This window comes from Gymnoscopelus microlampas (genome assembly GCF_963454915.1).
Source record: "Gymnoscopelus microlampas genome assembly, chromosome: 16".
In the NCBI taxonomy this organism is placed as follows: domain Eukaryota; kingdom Metazoa; phylum Chordata; class Actinopteri; order Myctophiformes; family Myctophidae; genus Gymnoscopelus; species Gymnoscopelus microlampas.
Window position 1 is genome coordinate 24,585,654 of NC_139953.1, and position 19,002 is coordinate 24,604,655.

General features: G+C 41.3%; 1 protein-coding gene across 1 annotated transcript; it reads left to right on the forward strand.

Annotated features, from left to right (window-relative positions):
- Positions 1-829: 829 nt before the first annotated feature.
- On the forward strand, positions 830-18,519 carry LOC311062903 (apolipoprotein B-100-like; the record flags this gene model as incomplete). The annotated part of the gene is made up of 26 exons (XM_084082122.1): positions 830-887; positions 2,391-2,435; positions 2,689-2,801; positions 2,906-3,051; positions 3,576-3,723; positions 4,463-4,615; positions 5,004-5,128; positions 5,806-5,891; positions 6,001-6,451; positions 6,643-6,760; positions 6,888-7,034; positions 7,125-7,336; positions 7,545-7,770; positions 8,155-8,334; positions 8,452-8,655; positions 8,753-8,920; positions 9,178-9,383; positions 9,752-9,937; positions 10,514-10,650; positions 10,755-10,941; positions 11,061-11,233; positions 11,344-11,519; positions 11,674-11,792; positions 11,997-12,370; positions 12,629-17,196; positions 17,386-18,519. 26 exons carry the CDS (start codon positions 830-832, stop codon positions 18,517-18,519), a joined length of 9,840 nt encoding a protein of 3,279 aa, XP_083938248.1.
- Positions 18,520-19,002: the final 483 nt, after the last annotated feature.

Consider the following 19,002-nt stretch of genomic DNA (forward strand, 5'->3'; position numbering starts at 1 on the left):
AAACTGTTAGGATTTAGAAGACATTGTAGATGGGTTAAAATATCTGTGAGGTTCTTGTTTTGTTCCTGTTATTATGAATATGATGGTTGATATGATCCTATTTACGTTGATAACAACTGACCTTTGATAAGACAGTTCTTTTTCATAATAGGTCACCCACATTTTCTTTCAGTTATCATTCAGTATCTGTCTCTACATCAAAAAGTCACAGGCAAGTTATAAAGCTGGGGGTTGGAGAATTGTAAGCAACTATCTATGAACTAAATTAGAAGATACAGATTTTCTTATTTATTCAACTCGTGCTCATGAATGATTATTAATTAAGTATTTTCCTTGTTTTGATTTGTTCTAAGTGTCATAGAACCGACACTACTTGTATTTGACCAACACTTCAGGATAAGACTAAACTAATAATCAACTGACCAGGTGACATCAGTTTTAATTACATAAAACAAATAAGAGATCTTGATGAATGCAACTTGAATAATGAAACTAAACCATTTCATGATACTAGTGAAATCATTACTTTGTATAATGATTCTGATTCAACCCTTGAATCAGAAAGTAATTAAATGTAATCAGAGAATCCAATGGGTGGGTGCTGACAGACAAGTCTTTGGATAGTTTGTTAACAACGGCTTCACCTTTGGCCTGCCACAAGGACTGCTTAGACTTTGGAACCTGGGCAACACATTTGCTGTATGAGTGAACTCATACAGCAAGGTGTGCACAAGTATAAAAGCCATTAAGCTAAAGCACAGGGTTAGTCTTCACTGAAAGAGGAGGACTCCCCTATCCTTAAGGCTTCTAGAGCTTTTTCAAACCCATCATGGGGGGTACAAAGCTCTGCCTCTTGCTGCTGCTGGGAACAGCCTACACGTTAGCCCGTAAGTATCCATATTTAACCACTTAAACCCTTTAGACTTAATAAACTGGACCTGAGTTGGTCTCTGTACTTGGACCACTTTTTCTGTCTTCTTGTAGGCGGCTTGTAGATCTGCTAGTTTTGGCTAATGTTCCCCTTAGGATGGGCATACATAGATTTATGCCAGCTAATTAATTTATTGAAGAAATTTTATGGATACTTTCGTTTCAAGATGGTTCTTGTCGATTTAGAGTAAAAAAAACGTTCTAATATTACAAAAGTACTATTTGTTGGCTACTTACTTAATATTTGATTATGTGGTTTATTTTCATATAAGCAATCATTTTTTGAAAATAATTAAGTTTGATGGTGGATATCTCATTTAACAGTCAAGAGTATGTTGACTGAAGATACTTTATTGTTGACAGTAACTAAGTACATTTAGGCTAAGTACTGTATTTAAGTAAATGTTTTGAGTACATGTACTTAGATTGTTGTTAACTTAGTACTTTTACTCTACTAAAGACAAATATCATACTTTTGACTCTAAAACGTGTCAATGAAGGGTTACTTTAAAGCATAGCATTGAGGTCAGCCGTTGAAGTTTGAATATTTTGACCAAACCACAAATTTTCACCTGTTACCTGTTTGATCTAATTTGCGATGGACAGTACAGTAGAAGTCATTCTCAACTAATTGCTTACGTTGACTGCAGAAGTGCACTTCTTTTCACCTTTAAAAACTGAGTGGACATTACCTTAAAGTCAAAACATACTGTAGTTCATTCAAAAGCTTTGCTTGGCTGTGAATTGCTATTACAATATGTATTGAGTTGATCTTGTTGAAAGCAGTGTTGTTGGGACAGTTGTAAAGCTAGAAGTGGAACTTGGATTGTTTTATTTTTTTATGGCATGGCTATGCCGGAGGGTCAGTGAGTCTCTGTTTCTAGGGCTAATCTTCCAAAGCACTGGACAGATCGTGTGTGTGTGTGTGTGTGTGTGTGTGTGTGTGTGTGTGTGTGTGTGTGTGTGTGTGTGTGTGTGTGTGTGTGTGTGTGTGTGTGTGTGTGTGTGTGTGTGTGTGTGTGTGTGTGTGTGTGTGTGTGTGTGTGTGTGTGTGCGTGCGTGCGTGCGTGCGTGCGTGCGCGCACGCGTGCAACAGGCCGTTATTGTCCATTGTTGACGAAGTTGTTGACTAGAACTTAAAAAATATTCCTATATCCATAGTGGATATAGTTTATATGTAGCCTATTCTGTGATAGTGTGATAGTATCGTTATTATACAAATATTGGTTAGTATTATCATATTGTTGATGAGTAAAATGAACCACACACAATCTAAGCACTGTGAAATGGACCGTGTTAAGTCATTTTCACATTTATTATTGTAAATTAAAATATGAAGTAATGTGTTAGAGTGTTGTATAATATGGAATTGCTTTAATTTACTGTGAAGATATTTATGCTACTAGATATTTTAACTATTAAATAGTTATATAACATTCTGCTTTTCTCAACTAATACAGAACAAGAAGCGGGAAATGCTGAGGGACAATCTCCAACATGTTTCTGTAAGTTACATAATTTGTACTGTATTTACCATCGTGATAATGTTTGGAATTATTATGAAAGACATCAGTGTGTAAATCATCCTACAGAATTATGAGCTGCTACTGTATGTGTGGTGACAAAGTCCCATCAGATGGGTGGGCCGCAAAAGATTTGGAGATTTTCAAGTGGGCCCTGGTCCGGAAAAGGTTGAGAACCACTGCCATAGTCCATGGTATCTATCAACATTCTAATTAGCATTTAATACTTTTCTAGTGGCCAGAAGGTTCAAGAACTTCAGGAGGTTTGTGTATGACTATGAAGCCGAAACCCTTAATGGAGTGAATGGAGCCACTAACCTGAAAAATGGCCCCAAAGTCTTCTGTAAGGTAAGTTATGACAGCCTTGATCAGTTCTGCCAATATAACAACATCCTCACCTTTTACAGAAAATGGAAAGTTCTAAAGAACATTCTTTTTTATCTGTTGCCTAGGTTGAAATTGAGGTGCCCCAGACCTGTAGCTTCATCCTGCGCACAACAGACTGCTCTCTGAGCGAGGCTGTTGATGTGGATGAAGAGGGCACCCCGGTGTTTGAGCCCGCACCAGGCGCTGAAACATTCAACACCGCCATGGCAAAGTGAGTAAAGCCCTGAGCTAGGCTACAATTACAAATTTAAGTCGACGATTAATTGTCACTCAAATGATTGCGATTAACGATTTAATTGTGTGTTTGACATTGAACATTGGAACATGTGAATAAAAACGTAATTTCCGCTTGCCTTTTAGGGTTCGTAATCAAAAATTGCACACCTCTGGTATAGAAATAACTGAAATATACAAATAAATTACTGACATATTTAATCATTTTCAAAATAGTAGAAATAGCGTTGTGAGCTTGTAGATCTATTTCTACTATTTTTGGAAAATGTATAAACATTTTTCAACATAAATACGATTATGACGATTATGCAAAATAATTGAAATTAAAGGGTGCGGTGACTGACATGAACGCAAGAAATGCTAACAGATAAGGCTTATAGCAGAACACCCAGTGATACAGGAAGAGAGAGACGGGTGGTACGGGGGGGGACACAACAAATGACATAACATAAATAGCATGCTAGGTCCTATATTAAATGGTGGTCTGCCCCTCCTTCATAGAAACGCGTTGAAGATCACCGTTGAGGGACAGACAGATGTCAAACTGTTCCCTGAGGAGGACGAACCCGTCAACATCCTGAACATCAAGAGAGGAATAGTCTCTGCCCTTCTTGTGCCTGTGATGGAGGAGGAGAGGAACAAAGAAATGGTGAGCGAGCCTCAAACACAACTCATACAGCCAAACAGGTCCAAGTCATCAAAGAGCTTGGTCTTCTTTGTGGTAGGAGGCTATCTATGTGGTCACGCAAAAGATAAACAAGTTGTGCAATGGAAAGATAAGCCACCCCCTATCACAGGTGGAAAATACCATCATGTTCTCCGATTGACCATAATTTGGTGCAGGTCAAAGTCCCAGATAAGATTATCTTGGTTAATGGCATCACCTCACCTGTGACTTAACAAAAGCTAATCATTTTAGGTCAATAAATAAGATTGTTAGAATGACGTTGATTGATTTTCACATCAACAATAAATCTTGTTTATGCGTATAAAAGGTGCGTGACAAATAATTTGGAACATTTGTTTTCTGTTGTCTGAGGTACCATGTGGGTGGAGTTATTTTACTAAGACAATTCACTCAGTGTAAAATAAGTTACATTTATTTTTAGCTATAGTTGAGCGTCGAAAACTTCAGGCCCGTATTGATTTGTCTAACCATTGCGGCAAGCCCCAAATATCTGACCCCAAAGTACTTTGTGAATATTATTTAAGTCGTAGTGTTTTCAGTGGTAATACAAATACTCAACTAAACATGCAGATACTACAGATACTAAAAAATGTACAGTACTCAAGTAAATGTAGGCCTACTTCGTTACTGTCTTCCATGGGATGTTTTAGCATAAATGTTATCCCTTTACCAAACTAACATTCCCTCTCTCCATTTTAAGGCCACTGTGCATGGAATCTGCAGTACTGAATTCACTGTCAACTCAAGAGAAGACATTGCCACTGATGTGACTGTCAACAGGGACTTGTCTGGATGTGACAGTTTCAGCGCCCAGCGGGAGCACACCAGTCCCCTGGCTCTCATCTCTGGAATGGTAAGACCATATCAAATGATGTCCTGTTCTTATCACTAGTACATGACTTTGAAGTATCTAGATTCTGTGTGGGGTGAATTATGCCTGATTCACGCTTCAGTGGCTGCAACGTATGATGTGTTGCTCAACAACATTACATTCACAAATAAAGCCTAAATCAGGCTTACAAAGTCCATTTCAACTCTAATCCTTTAGTAGAAGACAATGCAGGTATGCACAACAGAAATATAATTCTGTAGCTATTTTACTAAAACACTATTTGTCAGAGGGGCGACCAATCACACTTTATTACAGCTATACAGTCATATGTCATATTATTAATGATTTATTTAGTATCTTTCTCCTTTGATAATCTCTCTAAAACATGGATTTGCCTTTCTACCATCAGCACTATCCTCTGTCCAAGATGATCACCAGCACCCAGAGTTGCAACTACAAGTTTGACAACCAGAAGAAACACATGACCTTTGGAACCTGCACAGAGAAACACATCTTCCTGCCTTTCTCTCACCAGTAAGCATATGTATAATACACAAATAAAATAATCAAGAAAGGCCATATTATCCAAACTCTTTCATTACAAATGCATATGTCCAGTGTCACACAACAGGCATTTGGCATAATGTGTGCACAGTGACTATTTGAATTTATAGGCTCAGGAGGAACTCGGGTGGCAAGAGATAGGGGTTTGTACCCAATGCAGAGCATCCGGCTTAGCCGGGCGACTGTATAGGAACACATTTGCCCGTGTTTGGAGGAGGGAAGCCGGGTGGGGAGGGTAGGGATGCCGTCCAGCACCTGTCAAAAGGGGGGGGGGGGTTGAACGGGAGGGGTCGGGAGAGGAGGTGCTAGGTACTCCTGGTGGGGGCTCCTCACTGGCAGGTGAGCCAGAAGGGTACTGTAGCAGTGGCAACACATACATGAGTAGGGAAGGTTAACAGCATAACAACTTAATTGGGAGAAAAAATATTTGACTACCCTAAATAAAACATTTGAAATTAAATTAGAATACATTTATAGGAGATGTTAGGTATATTGTGCAAATTGCTAGGATTTCCGTGTTTATATTTACAGATATTTTTGTTCTCTCTTTGATTTACAGACTACCAGTTAAATTGTTGGACTTTACATAAATTCTGACCATTTTGGTCATTTGCTGACATCTTCTCTTGTTCTGGCTTGTTAAACAGGAACGAATATGGAGTTTCCACCTTGGTGAAGCAGACTCTTTCTCTGCAGGAGACCAGCAAGATCAATGATAGAGTCTTCGACCACAGTGAGTTTTTATGTCCTTACCTAGGATATAGCCTCTGCTGTCTTGAATATGGAATGTATGTGAAATTTCCATCAAAGTCTCACTGTCTCCATGTTATTATCCTTTTAAGATGAGGACAATGTTAAGTTCCTGCCCATGGAGGCAGCTGAGGACAAGGCCCCAGTTCAGACCAAAGATGCTGCCATTGCCACTTTGAGGGAGCTGATCAACCTGGCTCAGAACAACCAGGGCCACCAGCGTGCCAGCACCTTTCAGAAGCTTGTATCTGAACTCCGCGGCCTGAAGAGGGACATCCTGAATCCTGCTGCCGAGGAGATGATGTCCATGCACACAGCCCTGACATGGCAAGCTCTGATGCAGTGTGGTACCCCAGAATGTAGCAGTGCCATGTTGGCTCTGCTCCGGACCTTTGAGCTTCCTGCTTTTGAGGCTGATGTTGCCGCCTACATCCTGGGAATGCTGCCCAACCCCTCCCGTCTACTGGTTAAGGATATGTTGTTAATGGCTCAGAACCATAAAAGCAAGCCCATCATGTATGGCCTCAGCAATGTTGTCAGAAAGTAAGTACGATTGAGGATGAGATTTTTGTATTATTATTGTTGTTATTATTATTATTGTTATTACTATTATTATTATTATTACCCTTATTATTATTATTTTCAGCTTTGATGAAAATCTTAACTCACATTGAATTGTGGTTTGTGCAGTTTGTGCTGTAAAAGTTGTAGTTACGAAATGTCTTGTTTATTAGGCTATACCAGGCTGAGGGCAAAGTCACTCCTGAGATTGCTGACGTGTCCGAGTTCATGAATTCCATTCTGGGTGCGGACTGCGCTGGCGAGAAAGAGCTGACCTTCCTGACCCTGAGGGTGGGTAAATGGCTGTAAACGCAGCTCTGATTCACCCCTTGCAGCCACGCGTTGTATCATAACATAGCCTATATGCTGATTTCAAGTTTCTGACATGTTTTCCTACTTTATTACATGCGAATTACAGGTTGTTGGTAACATGGGAGATGCAATGGAAGCTGCAGATCCTTCTATAAAGACCACGTTGCTGAAGTGCATGAGACAGCCTCAAACCACATTGAATGTCCAGCTGGCCGCTATTCAGGCTTTCAGACGCATGTCTGTAGCGGATGAGGTAAAGAACATGTTTATGTCAAATGACAAAAGGGTTGAAAGGGTCATATACGATGAAGTATGGATTAACCCTGACTGTGTTCCTCTCCAGGTGCGCAATAACCTCCAGAGGGTCAGCCAGTATGCCAAGGGTGCTGTGCAAAAGCGCCTAGCAGCCTACTTGATTCTGATGAGGACGCCCGAGGACAGTGACGTGGAAATGGTGAAGAAGCTGCTCACTCAGGAGCAGAACATGCAGATCAAGGCCTTTGTGACCTCTCACATCCACAACATCATTTCCTCCAAGGATCCTGAGACCCACGCGTAAGAACAGAGTTGCAGTCCTAGTAGACATAGTAGAATGGCATTGAATTAATTTAAACTATTGCTTAAAGTTTAAGCGAACCCTGTCTGTATTCAAACAATATACAGTAGATTTGACAAAACCAAAAATACCAAATTAATAGCATTTAAATGTTAATGCTGTCTTACCCCCCCCCCCCCCCCCCCCCCACCCCCCACCCACCCTCAGTCTGGGTGAGAAGATCTTGGAAGCACTGCAGGCGGATGAAATGGATGTTGCAAGCCACACTGAATATACCACAATGTCTCGCAACTACAAACTGGGAATGGAACAGGAAAGCATGCACGCCAACATTCGCGGCAACGTTGTCTTTGATCCCGCCAGCCAACTGCCCAGGGAGGTCCTGCTGGAAACGACTCTGAAAGCCTTTGGCTATAATATGGACATGTGGGAGGTATGTAATAAAACCTTTATTATTAAACAAATTATGATAATTTAATTTCTTAATTGTGATTTTTATGACATCTGGACCTGGTCACATAAAACATAACGTAATTAAACATAAATAATTACATCTGCATGTTTTAACCTGCTTGAAATGATAGATTTATTTGACAATTCAGATAAGGACTATTACTGTAGGTATGCTGTCAATATCAAAGAAGTATACTAAATTAACATTAAATTGATTTCCTTTGACTTGTCAAATTTGGCATCGAGGCAAGTTAGAACAAACCATACAGAATCTTTTCTAATAGCTATTTGGCCGAAGTCTGGCTCTATCACACCAAACCCTACTGTAAATGTTACTGAATCTAACTGATTTATTGGCCCATAGGTTGGCATGGAAGGAAAGGGCCTTGAGCCAACCATTGAGACTCTCTTTGGCAAGAATGGGTTCTTCCCCGACACTGCGTCCAAAGCTATGTACTGGGTTGGAGATAAGATGCCAAACAAGATCAATGAGGTTCTGGAGAAATTGGCCAGTTCAATGAGACCAGAGGGAATGAAGAAACAGGTAATTGTAAAAAAAAAAAAAATGTGAACAGTGCAATATTGATCTATTTGTCTCTGTTACATGAATTCTTAGTATTTTATTTAATCAATCTGTGACATTACCACTCTTTCATTCAAGGTGCCCGAGAACCTTGTGAGAGAAATTGTCCGAAACTTCAACAAACTGGCAAAGGATCTGCAAGCGCAGGAGTCCCCAGAAGCCATGGCCTACATTCGGCTTATGGGAGCTGAGCTTGGCTACATCAAGCCCAGTGACCTGAAGGGAATGGCCCAATATGCAAAGATGTTTGCTGAGACTTTCCTCTTGACTATCCCTAAAGAGGTACCACCACTCGCTCAAGTACATTTTACATTCCTTACTTTCTACAGTCAACAAGAAGGTTTTTCCAGTTAACCATGGCATTTATTTTCTTTGTCAGATCACAAAGAACCTCATGTCCGGCACCAACAATGAGGTCTTTGCCCATTACATTTTCATGGACAACAAGTTCACCATGTCAACAGCATCTGGCTTGCCTCTGAAGTTTGCTCTGTCAGGCACATTTGCGCCTGGTGCAAAGGGAGGAGTTCGCTTTTCGCCAAACATGGTATGTATCCCACTCTAATCCCAACCTTGACTTCATGTTATTATAGTGTTTCTGTTTCGTGTGTGTGTGTGTGCGTGTGCGTGTGTGTGTGTGTGTGTTGTTTTGAGGATTTATTGAGTTTTTTATGTACAGTATATTCTTGATTTCTATGTCTTTGAGGTTCAGTTTCTCTGAATGTTTGGGTCTTTTGTTTTTACCTCGTCCTGCACTGAAAATGTATACTCATATATACTATATACAATTTCATGTGTTTACAGCAGGAAGTATCTTTCATGCCTGCTGTGGGAATTGAGTTTGTGACTGAGATGGGAGTCCATGTCCCTGAGTTTGTAGTCTCTGCAATTGAGATGCACACTAACTTGTACCATGAGAGTGCTCTCAACGCTAAGATCACCATGGGAGAGAACGAGATCAAACTGTCCATTCCTGCCCCACAGAGTACCACCCAACTCTTCAGAATCAGGTACCAAATATTAATAATAACAGTTAATATTGATCATATTTTGCATGAATCAGAAAGGAACTGAATATATATATACTCTGATCTTTTCGGAACTTGTGCATTTCAGTGTCATAACTGTAAATAAACATGTATTACCATGTAAAGCAAACATATTTAACTGTCCCATACTCTCAACCCAATACTGGCACTGTTCAAAAAACTAATAACAAAAACAATAATAATAATAATAATAATAATAATAATAATAATAATAATAATAATAATAATAATAATACCACTAGTAGACAGGCAATTGTGCAACAGGGAGTGGCACACTATATGATATTCACATATTGACTTTCTATTTCACTGTTCTCTCTTTGAAATAGCAACAGAATGCTGAGTTTAACTTCAGGCCAGGGCAGTCTGATTCCACCCATGGATGAGGGACACAGGACTAATGTTGTGAGCTGTGCTCCTCTCTTCTCTGGAGTCAAGTATTGCACCACAGCCCGCTATTCTGTTGCTGGAGTTAACACCGGGGCTCCTTACTTCCCCCTCAACGGAGAGACTAAGTAAGTTAATGAATCGATGGATACCTTGTTTGGTGTTAATTTGATTATATGATCTATTACTATTACTGATTATATTAGAGGTAGGGTAAGTGATATGTTTTGGTTAAAACATAAAGGGTTTTGGTCAAAGGTCAAAGCAGTATTCTGATAGTAATCATTGCTATAGAGAGTTTGCTCAGTAACAATGTCTTCCCGGCTCTCCAGCTCTTTAAGAAAACGAAAATAAATGTTCAACAGGGTTGCCAATTTCAGCCAATCAGGAGAGAGTAACCATTCATCAGCCAGTACCATATTTGTCAGTTCATTTCTTTGTGTCATCGCTTCCAAATTCTCTTGTTTATCCTGTATCCCGTGTGAGTTCACTCTCCTGATTGGATAAAATTGGTGTCCCGACCAGAAAATGCAATTTCTGTTTCGTGTTTACTAAAGAGCTGGAGAGACCAGGAGACTTCTGTTACTGAACAAACACTCAATATAAATGAGTACTATCAGAATATAGAGCTATTTAACACTTATTTTAACAAACAAATATCACTTACCCCGAGAGTGATTTTATTTTGTGGTCTTACCCTCTAGGTTTGCAGTGGACATCCAGCCCACTGGAGAAGTCAGTGAATACACAGCCACCATCGCCTATGAGCTCCTCAGTGAGGGCAAAGAGGGACGTCAGAAGGTTGACTCTCTGAAGATGATTCTCAGAGCAGAGGGTATGTGTGTGTTGGTCGGCCTTATGTTTATTTAAAAAATCAAGACAATGTAAAACTAACTACTACATTAAACTGCTAATATTTGTACTACTTATACAACTTGGTTTTAGGCACTGAATCTGAGGCCTCAGCCACCATGAAATACAACAGGAACAGGAATGTCCTCACCACCAACATTCAGATCCCTGACTACGATGTGGAGACTGCCATAAGATTGGGCTTGACCAAGGGCAACGCCCTTAGCCTCGAGGTCTCCAGCCATAATGTGCTCCTGCTGTCTCTGGCAGGCCGTGCCCAGTAAGTTAACCCAGTAACTGTTCCATCGCCCGCAATGGCAGCCAACTCTTTATTCAAACACTTTAAACCTGCATGAGATTAAAGTGATAGTTACCTTCTTATGGTTTTGTTGACCACAGGCTTCAGGGAATGGTTGATGGAAAGCTGCAGCTTCAACTGGTGGTCCCCTCGCTCAAGACTGATGCTGCCCTAACAGCCACAATAAGGAATGCTGAGGACCTCACTTTGGAGATCAAGAGTGAAGTCCAACTCCCTCAGACCACTTCTATTCAGGCTGTCACTTTCAAATACGGTATGTTGATCTGTCAAGCATTAATCTTTATGGATGTTAAGATGGTTATGGCCTGAATTTCACAGATTTTATGAATGTTGACAGATTAAACAATGTTTTTGTTTTCTCAGGTGAGGAGCTGGCTGAAGTTCAGCTGATGTCAAACATGAACGCTGATGTTCAGATGTTTGTACCTTACACTGATGCCCTCCAGGCCAGTCTGATGCAGCTTGTGGAGGACATCATGAACCAGCGTGTGGTTAAGACTGATATGAAATTGGGTCACATTCTGTCCAAGGCTTTTGAGGTAAACCTATAACAAACAAACAAATATACATACATGGATCATTAGAAATATTTTAGCAGACTGGTGAATTATTTAGCGATCATTTTAGAACGTCCATTCCTCTTAGTCCATTTTTAGACAAAGTCGTAAGAAACATCAATGTGTTTTTAAACAGGCAAGCAATATCTGGATGGACAAGATCGCCACTGAAGTTCCCTATGTAGACACTCTGAGGAACAGTTTAGCAGAAATGCCCTCCATGCCTTCCATGCCTGACAACCTGTTCATGAACCTGTAAGTAAGACTTGAAAATTAGCAGTTTCCCGTCCTGCTTCTGAAACTAAGAACTGTAGATCTGTTACGAAAACCTCTCAACCATATTTTTGTCAACATGTTATATAATAATACACCTCTAAAAAAAATGTTTAAGGAAAAAATAAGTTGGGCTGCCATTTGTATATGGTCCTAACTAGTAATGCATCTTATCCATTTGACCAGTGAAAGCACATTCAGATACCGGTTCAACAAGGACAGAATGACCGTCACCATTCCTGTGCCTTTTGGAGGAAAGTCATCTGAGGAGCTGAGGATTCCACCTGTGCTCACCATACCACAGATGTCTTTGCCTGGGTTGGGCCTAGAGCTGGAGTCCAGGCAGATCCCCATCCAAACCTTCACCGTCCCCTCTGAGTACGATCTTACTCTGCCACTCATGGGAATGGTGGACGTGGCCGCTAAAGTCAACAGCAACTATTACAACTGGGAGGGAATGGCCTCTGCCGGGAACAACACCGTTGATTCTCCTAGCTATCTGGCCAAGTTCAAAGTCATGGCTGACAGCCCCATTGAACTCCTCTCTTTCACATCAGAGGGTAACTTGGCCTTTTCATCAATTTAGTCATAAATATTTGAGAATTGATTGTCATCAACATATAAACACTGTGTAAACATAGATACTAATCAACTGAAATATTATATTTCATAATTTCTTAACTATCATAAAGGCAATGAACTACCTGTCTTTTTTATTCTGTATAGTATCATAACAGTGTGATAATATCTTATAAGTGTTCAAGACTCCAATAGTAAATATTAATTTATGAATTTGCCTTTTGTTTCCTGTTTTACAGGAGTTGCAGAGATAAGTGACTCACCAGAGGAGATCCTGAAATTCGCTATTGATAGTTCCCTGAAGCACAAGCTCATTGACACAAGCTTTGATGTCCTGCAAACCATCGCTATCTCAGACAAAGTCTTGACAACAAGCAGCTACAAGATCCAAGCCTTGAGCACTCTGGGCCTGCAATCATCTTTGCACATGACCTCCCAGTGCTCCCTTGCCTCAGATATGCTCGCTGGAGATGCCAATGTGGATGGAAGTCTGACTGTTGGATCCATGTCTGCCAGCACCACCTATTCCCAGTCTTTCACTGCCGAACTAATGACGAAAGAAGCAAGAACAGAGTCCACACTGACAATGACCTCAGGGATCCTGGAGGTTGTGAACAAGATGAAGGCAGGGTATGCTAATGAGCAGCTCCTGATTGAGTCCACCACCAACATGAATACCGACCCAATCAAGCACACCACCACGGTCACCATTGGCTATAAAGAGGCCCAGTTTACGATCCAGACTGACGCTGTTACCAAATCTGAAAATAAGATGCTCCGTAGTCAGATAGATATCGCTGCTTCCAGAGCAGAGGTTAGCATCAGGGTAGAGAACCAGGCTGATGACACAGAAAACCGTGCCTATTCTTTGATTTCTGGGTCCATGAACCCCTCTGGCATGGAGATCAATGGTGATGCATCCATAAACATCTTTGAAAGCCGTGCCTCCCATAAAGCAACTCTGACCCTGAACACAAATGGCCTGACCACCAGCTGCACTACAACTGCACAGAGCAGCCCAATGACCTTTGAGAATGTTTTGCATGGTGGAGTTGACACTGCTGGAGCTGTTATGTCCATCGCCACCAAAGGAGTTGTCAACGAAAACAAAGCTGAGCTCAACATTGAGGGGAAATTGGGAACTTCAGAGGTCTATCTGAACGGCATGTTCAAGGGTAACCTCTTTGATGCTGATGGCAGAAACAGTGTGAACTTCAGAGTGAATGAGGATGGCTTGTCCTTCTCCAACAACCTGGTTGGATCTCTTAACAACATGAAAACTGACAATACACACTCCCTGACCCTTACTCTGAGATCTCTGGCATTCCACTCAAAGAGTGACAATTTCCTTAATGAGAGAAACACCTACAAACATGACATCACAGTTGACATGGAGCCCTTTGCTGGCTCAGTCATTGTCAGCAATGCCTTGAAGATCATGGATGCCAGCTTTTTGCATGAAGGCCAGTACAAGGTAGAGCCTTACAAAATGGATGTGACTGGGACAATGATGGGAGTTGTCTCTGAGGAAGAGCTGAAACACACCTATGAAATCACATTCTTTGACATGGTCCTCTCTGCAAAGAGCAACACCAATGGAAAATTCCTGGGCACTCACGTGACACATGCCATTGACATGGAGGTTGCTGGTCTTTCCATGAAGTTAAACAACATGGCTAACTTCAACTCCCCCAACTTCCTCCGCCTGGACAGCACTGTCAAAGCTGTTGCTGAGCCCTTCACTCTGAACATTGATGCCATTTTCAACACAAATGGCGCAGTGTATTTGTATGGACCACAGAGTGGTGAACTATACAGCAAATTCCTCCTGAAGGCAGAGCCCCTGGCTTTCACACAGTCATTTGAATACAGAGCCTCAAGCACTCATGAACTGACAAATGGCATCACCATCAACACCAACATGAACAACAAAATGAACAGCCTGATTACACCCCAGGAGCAAAGTGTGACATTGAAGATTACATCCAAAATGAACAATCATGAGCTTGATCAGGAAGTGAATGCTTTCAACAATGCAGAGAAAATGGGACTAGAGTTGGCGGGAGCTGTCTCGACAAACTTCTTCAACCAGGCCAGCGAGAACCACGACTACTCCATCTCTGGGTTTGTGAAGTATGATAAGAACAGTGACAGCCACTTGATCCAGATTCCATTCATTGAACATCTGCCAACAGTTATAGATGAAGTGACGACTACAGTGATCAGGATGGTGCGCAACGCCAAAAACATGTTCAAGGATATGGATACTCAGTTTGATATCAGTGCCAGGTTACATGAGAAGGTTTCTGAGCTGAAAGAGGTAATTGTGACCTTTGACTTTAATCTCTTTGTCCAAGACTTGAAGGCCTTCCTTAACACCATGGTAAATTACATTACCAACCTGATGGCCAAGCTCCCCTCATTGCAAATCATTGATATGCTGAAAGAAGCCATGGACACTATCATGGTTTGGATCAAGAAACTCAACATTCCTAACAAGATCAATGCTATTTATAATGCAATTGAAGAGATCCTGTCAAACTATGAGGTTGAAAAGATAATTGAGAACATCATGGATGAGGCTGTTGAAAGTATGAAACAATATCAAATCAGGGAAAAGATTCAGTCTGCTGTGGCTGCTCTTAAGTCCATTGACCTAGAGCCTCTGGTTAACAAAGTCTTGGCACCTTTGAAGGAGTTGGTGAATCAACTTTATATGTTTGACTTCAAGCAACTGTTTGATGACATGGGTCACTACTTTGACAGAATGGTTAAGAACATCGTGTTTTTTGATTATGAAACATTTACTAGGGAGCTGAACGAGAAGTTAACAGAAATTAGCAAGGTTCCTTGCTTTGGAAAACTCTATGGGGAGTTCAGAATCATCTCACCTGATTACAGCCTCAGGACCACCGCTGAGCTGCAAAACACCACCACTACCGAAGTCACACCAGAGTTCACAATGAACATGAACTCACAGGCCACCTCCACTTTTGACCTCCTTGAACACACTCTGGACGCCAGCGTCCACATAGCTGTGCCCAAGATGAGCCGTCTGTCCCTCTCTGAGAACATCAAGGCTATGCATACAGCGTTCACGCTTGACCACCAGGGAACAGTGACTTTCTATGGCCTGTCAGCACAGGCTTCTGCTAAGACTACGGCCAAAGCCACAACTGAGCCCTACAAAGCAGAGCTGGTTAGTGATGCATTCTTTGCCATGGAAAGTGGAGTTTCTGCAAACATGAAGACTGGCTACAAACATGAAGTCAACATGCCTCTCCTCAACATCTTCAGTGACGCCTCCTTCGACCAGACAGCTATTGTCCAGCTTGAAGATGGATCTGTTCGTCTGACCATTAATAACGAGGGCAAGGGCAAATATGCTTTGCAGGACTTCTCTGATGAGGCAGTCCACAAGAGTGACATGGAGGTTGTCATGGGTATCTGCATTTTCAAAGTGGCTTTCACCGGCACCACAGAAAGCAACCATCTCAGAATGAATCAAAACTTGGAAGCTGATATATGCCTCCCTAACCATGTTATAATTGATGCCAAGGTTGAAACAGACACAGATTTCATGAAGAACAGTGTTGCAGAGCTGAAATTCCAAGCTAAAGCTGAAGACCTAAAAATTGATGTTACTGCTTCTCATAATGCTGAGTTGATCGGAGGAATTGAAGGAATTCTTGCAAACTCTATTCTTGCAAAGCTCACTCCCTTTGAGCTTGTGTTTGAAACCAAGAACAAAGGAAACACCAAGGTTGCCTTTCCATTCCAGCTGTCTGGAAAGGTAGATCTCCAGAATGACATTGTTATTAACCTGAACTCTGAGGTACAACAAGCTTCCTGGACAGGTCTGGCTAGATGCAACCAGTACAAATACTCTCATGACTTCTCTGTGGCTAATGGTGAGAGGGAAGTCGGCCTCTTTGCACAGATGAAAGGAGAAGCCAACCTTGACATTCTGAGAGAGCCTATCGACATACCGGCAATGACCGTTCCATTCTTCGGTGTGGAGACCCCTGAGGTGAAAGAATACAGTCTGTGGCAAGACACTGGCCTGAGCAAGTTCCTGATCACAACCCAGCAGACCATTGATATGGATGCCAAGCTGAAGTACATGAAGAACCCTGAGATGATCACCATTGACATTGACATTGAACCAGTCGTTGATGCCCTTAATGGACATATCAAGGTTCTGCAGAAAAGCCTACGTATTGGCAAGGATAAGGCTGTTGATATCCTAACTAAAACAATGCCTGCTTTGCATGTTCCATCTGCCCTTAGTAAGCTAACTTTCCCCAAAATCACTCTTCCCAAAATGCAGAGAGGCATCATGATCCCTGTCCTGGGTGACCTGACATATGAGTTCTCTTTGAAGACAGCCATGATCACGCTCAAGGCTGATGCTGGTCTCATCAACCAGGGCGATATTGTCATCAGACTTGATGCCTCCTCGTCCTCTGAGTTTGAGGTTCTGAATGGTAAAATTGAGGGTACCAGCACCATGAACAGGGACAATGGAATGAAACTGGCCTCTGTCCTGTCCGTGAAACACATGATGATTGAGGGTAACCACGACAGCTCCATCACTGTCAATAATGAAGCTTTGGATGCTTCCATCACAAATTCAGCAAAGCTTAATCTCCCTGTGCTAACTATGGAAATCAACCAGGAGATGTTTGGAAATCCTCAGGAAGGTCTTATTGTCTCTGTGTCCTCTCCATCTGCTGGACTCATTGGACTCCAGGTGCAGACTAAGCGTCCCGCCCAGGTGAAAGGAAGACTCTATGGTCGTTATCCGGTAAGACACATGAAAATTGCATTATCTATCTATCTATCTATCTACCATCCTTCCTTCCATGTGTTTGCTTACTAACAGCTGTTGTTTGTTATTTCAATTAAACTAGCCCAACTTGTCCATATGTCTGAAAATTCTGATTCTATTATTCCCTGATTTTAATATTGCTCCTTTTTGTATTGTTTCACACAGTCTGAGCCAACAAGTGATGTTGACATCGTGGCTGTGAAGATGTCTGTGATGAGCGTGGAGAAGCTGAGCCTTCAGACAACTTGGAATATGGAGGTTCCCTATGAAATGATGCTGGGTTTGAAGCAGAAGGTGCCTACAGTCATGTCAGCCGAAACCTTCCAGGAAATGGTGTCGGATCCCATTAGCAACACCTACACTGAAATTTCCAAATTTGTTGTTATCATCAAAGATTATTTTGAGCAGGCTAAAGAGCAGGGTAATGTTATGTTCAAGAGGGCTGCTGACAAAATAGCAGCAATGGACTTTTCACTTTTCACAAGGGTTTCAGACAGTGCCATGTTTATCGTCAGGGAATACCAAAAGAACATCCAAATTATTCTTGATGCTACCATCAACTTCCTGAGGGAGACTAAGTTTCAGATACCTGGATTCGAAGAGAAGATGTCTGGACTTGAAGTCTACCAAACATTTAGCACCTTTGTTGCCGATGTGTCTGAGGAGGCTATCGTAAAAATTCCAGAATACATTACCTCCACCTTCAAAATGATCATTGATTATTTCAGAGAAATTGAATTCACTTTCCCTGGCTCAAGCTTTATTATGAGGGGAGAGGAAATCCTAGACGACTTGTCACTAACATTGCAGAAAATCCAGACCCAAGTGATTGTGATAGTGAAGAAATTGGGGAATATCCAGCTTGAAGACATCCTAACCAGGCTGTCTGAATTCACCCAGTTTAGCATTGAGAAAACAGAGGAACTCTTCAACTTCCTAAGATCTCAGGATGTAGATAATGTCTCTGCTTGGTTAAGTGATGTATACGCTGATGCCATCAACTCCCGTATTGTGGTTGATATCACCAAGCAGGTGGAGGATGCCATGACAACCGTGGTTGAATACATCAGCATTGTGAGAGCTAAGCTCCAGGATCTTCTTGCAGACATGTCCATTGAGCAGCTTCATGCTGATATGCAGGCCTGGATTGACTCCATGGTAAAACGCTTGAATTCTTTCCACAACACGATCATTGAGCTTCTTAAAGAGAGCACCCAAAAGTTTGAACCTTATGTGAGAATGAGTGAGAGACAGATGGATATTGACATTCCTTTTCCATTCATTTCCAAATTTGACTAAATGACAGAAGATATTTCACTGTCTCCTAAATGTGGGAGAGAATGTTTTTTTTGTGTGTCTGTTATGTAAACAGCAAGACATGGCAATATTCAATTATTGTTTTAATACTACAGAAATGTATGTAAGTCCTGCAAAGGTCTGTACCCATTATGTTTATCCTACCTTATTTTGCAAATGATCAATGTTCTTTATTATTTCAATGTAGATGCTCATCTTTTCTGGTCATACTGTGCCCCTTTATGTTTTATTCTATTTAAAAACAAACTTTGTGAAAACTCAATAAAGACCATTTGTACTTCATACAATATCTCTGTGCCTTCTGTGAATGTTATTCTAAGCAACTATTTAACATCTTAACACTCAACATATGATGTGATTGATGCTCTCATTGCACAGACAATGGTAATACTGCACCCTTCCATTATTAGTCAGGGTTTCCTGCAAGTATAAATGAGACACAAATAACTTCTGTGACTCACAATC